This window comes from Calidris pugnax, unplaced genomic scaffold, assembly GCF_001431845.1.
Source record: "Calidris pugnax isolate Ruff unplaced genomic scaffold, ASM143184v1 scaffold3, whole genome shotgun sequence".
Lineage (NCBI taxonomy): Eukaryota > Metazoa > Chordata > Aves > Charadriiformes > Scolopacidae > Calidris > Calidris pugnax.
Genome location: NW_015090799.1, coordinates 285,903 through 288,865, shown reverse-complemented (window position 1 = coordinate 288,865; position 2,963 = coordinate 285,903). Strand labels below are relative to the sequence as shown.

Here is a 2,963-nt window from a genome sequence, read left to right as displayed (position 1 = left end):
GGGGGGGGGGGGGGGGGGGCGGAAACGTTTAGCTTTTTCTGTGTCGCCGAAAAGCATTAGAAAGAAAGAAAGAAGGGGCTCTGTACCTTCAACCGGCTCTTCGTTTCCCTGCCTGAAGAGAACCGGGCCGGGCGAGGAGCCTGTGGGGCAGCCCGTACGCGGTGGCCGCGGCACCTCCGGCCTCCTTCGCCTTGTTGGCTGCCGCAGGGCGGGGCGGGCTGCCGGCGCCGCCTCACGGTAGCCACCCGGGGCCACCCGCTTTGCGGGCGGGGAAGCCGCAGCCGCCTCAGGGCCCGTCCCTGCTCCGGTCCCTCTGAGGGGCGGCACCGCCCCGCCCGGGCCTCCCCCTCCCAAAATGGCGGCGGGGGCGGTTCCGGTTCCGGGTGGTGCGGGCAGGCCGGGATTGGGGAAGATGGCGGCGGCAGGAGCGTCCGGGCGGGGCGGGCTGGGGCGGGCATGGGTCTTCTCCGGCTGGGCCCTGGGCCTGTGCTCGCTGCTGGCCTCGGGGACGCGGCCCGCCGCTGCCACCACCCACTGGGTGGTCACCGAGGACGGCAAGATCCAGCAGCAGGTGAGGGGCGCGGGGAGCTGCCACCGCCGCCTTGCCCCGGCCCGCCGCGCTGCTCACCCCCAGCCCTGGCCCGGCCGAGCTGTGCGGCGGCGGGGGGGACGGGGCCGGTTGGCCCGGTGCGAAGCCCCGCCGGTCCGGTCCGAAAGCCGGCGGTGCTCCCCTGCAAGCCTCCCTGAGGCCTCGGGCTCGCTAGGCCGTGCCGCCGGGGGGTCCCGCCGGTGGTCGCGGAAGGAGCCGGGCCCCGACCCGGTAACGTGGGGGGCTGCGACCTTCCCGTAGAGCCTGGAGCCCCTCCCGGCGGCTGGTGCCCTCCCCGCCGGCTCCTCTGAGTTGGCCGTTTCTCACATCCCCCCCGGCAGCCCCTGGGTCCCTCTGGAAGGGAGAGGGGGAGAAGCCGTGGGGTGTCTGCGGGGTGCAGTGATGCTTGGGGTGTCCGTCGAAGCGTCTGGTTTCGGGACCGGGCTGTGCTGAGGAATTTTTTTGGTGGTGTCTTCCCCTCAGAAAGCATCAGGGCCCTCAGGCAGGGGTAAGTGGCTTTCTTCGGCAGGAAACCCTTATGGGTCTGGGGCCCTTCAGCTGTCTGCGTGGCTCCGGGCGCTCTCACCCTAGTTAATCATAAATTAACGAACGGCAGCACTTCCAGTGCTCTCTCACCTCCTGTTCCTACTTTACGTAGCGTGGAAGCGGTGACAGTATATGATAACGGTCTAGAAACATCTGTGTAGCCTGTTAACTGCATGGTATCGACATTGGGTGAGGTGTTGGTTTTGATTATTGCATGAAAACTAGCTGTGACTTGGGAAAAAAAAAAACGTAATGAGCTAAAATGACTTGAAAAATCAGAGCCAAACTGGGCACTGATTTTAAGAAAAGGCTTTTTGTGATGTCGGTTAACGGATGGTGAGGGTAGAAGCTTCTGCTGGAGCGTCGCTGCTGTGCAGTGAGCTCTTCTGTTAGAGGTACCAGACCTTTCTGAGCCGGGGAATTCCCGTGTCCCATGTACACGTGATACAATAATATCCCTGGAATAACTTCTCTTACCTGCACGGGTAAAACTAATCCATCCATTTCCAGCAAGGGAACTCAAAATTACGGTGTTAGCTGGAATATGAGGAGCCGGATTCTTCAGTAGTGGGATACAGTGCTTCTAATTTTCCAGTGAGGTTTTTATAATAAGATGTATTTCAGCATCTGTTACTGTCACCTCCCTGGCTTGTGTGAAAGCGATACTTGAATTTGTGGTTATTGCCACTGCCATCCCTGCAGAGCACCTCTGAATTTCATTTTTTTCCCCCACTTATTTGTATTATGGGGAATGGAGAAGGGTGGGCATTTTCTGGAGTGAACTTGAGTGTTGTTTTAAATGCCAAAACGTGGTTGTGGTTCAATAGTTAGCAATAAAACCATCAGGTACTCTCCGTTGTCCAGCAATAGGAAGGAATTGTCCTTGTTCCCCTCTGCACTGCTGCAGCCCCACTTTGAGTGTTGGGTGCGGTTTTGGGTGCCTCAGTATAAGAAGGACATCAAATTAGGATGTCCAGAGAAGGGTGGCCAAGGTGGTAAGGCTTAAGAGAAGCAGCAGAGGTCACTTGAGAGGTTCTATGATTCATGGGCAATGGGATGCTTCGTAATTGATTTATCAATTTATTGGTACAACCACAATATCCTTCTGCTAATCCCAAGACCCAAGTACTTCTTAACAGGACGTAAGTCTAAAATGTCCCTGCAGAGCATCCCTTTGCTTTAATTTTTCAGAATATTTTCAGAGTACTTTTCAGAGTTTTTAAGAGAACACTTGGCCATTCAGTCCTTCTCTCCAGCTGTTTTTACTTCGTGCATTTTCAGTGGGGCTTTTGTCTACATACGTCTCCTAAACTCTTTGGCTGTGCAGCTTCTTGTGGTTTCTCTGTGGCATGGTGTTTTGCATTCTCAGTGTGTGTAGAGCATTGCCCGTCACCTCCTTACTGGCTTCACTACTAGTTCTAATTAATCTACTCTTGTTTTGTAGAAAAATACTGTCCCATCAGGTTTTTCTGTAGTACCCTAGACGACTCCTGTGAATGTCCAAGGATTGACCCATTGTGCTAGTCCTTGCTACTTGCCCACGTTTGAATTTTGAGGCACCTTACCTAACTAGAAGACAGCTGTGTGAGTCAAGACTGGTGTTTGGAATAAGCTTCAGCTGCTGGTGGTTCAGATACGATGACCTAAGTAGGGTCGCAGAGGAACTCTGCCTGCCCTGCAGCTCCAAACAGGGTCAGCTCCATCTGCTCCCTTAGGGCCCTGCCTGGCTGAATTTTGCCTCCAGGGGTGGGGTTTTGAGGACCTTCCTCAGCACCTGGTCCAGTGGTCGGCTGCCTTCAGTGTGAATTTTTTTTTTTTTGGGGGGGGG

The 2,963-nt window shown here is 55.8% G+C and overlaps 1 protein-coding gene across 1 annotated transcript in view; it reads left to right on the top strand.

The window, feature by feature from the left end:
* Positions 1-404: 404 nt before the first annotated feature.
* TTC17 (tetratricopeptide repeat domain 17) overlaps positions 405-2,963 on the top strand; it is an 88,164-nt gene continuing 85,605 nt past the window's right edge. Inside the window, exon 1 of the mRNA XM_014937181.1 lies at positions 405-571. Coding sequence (XP_014792667.1) covers positions 413-571 — 159 coding nt within the window. The 5' untranslated portion in view covers positions 405-412. The remainder of the gene's footprint in view (positions 572-2,963) is intronic.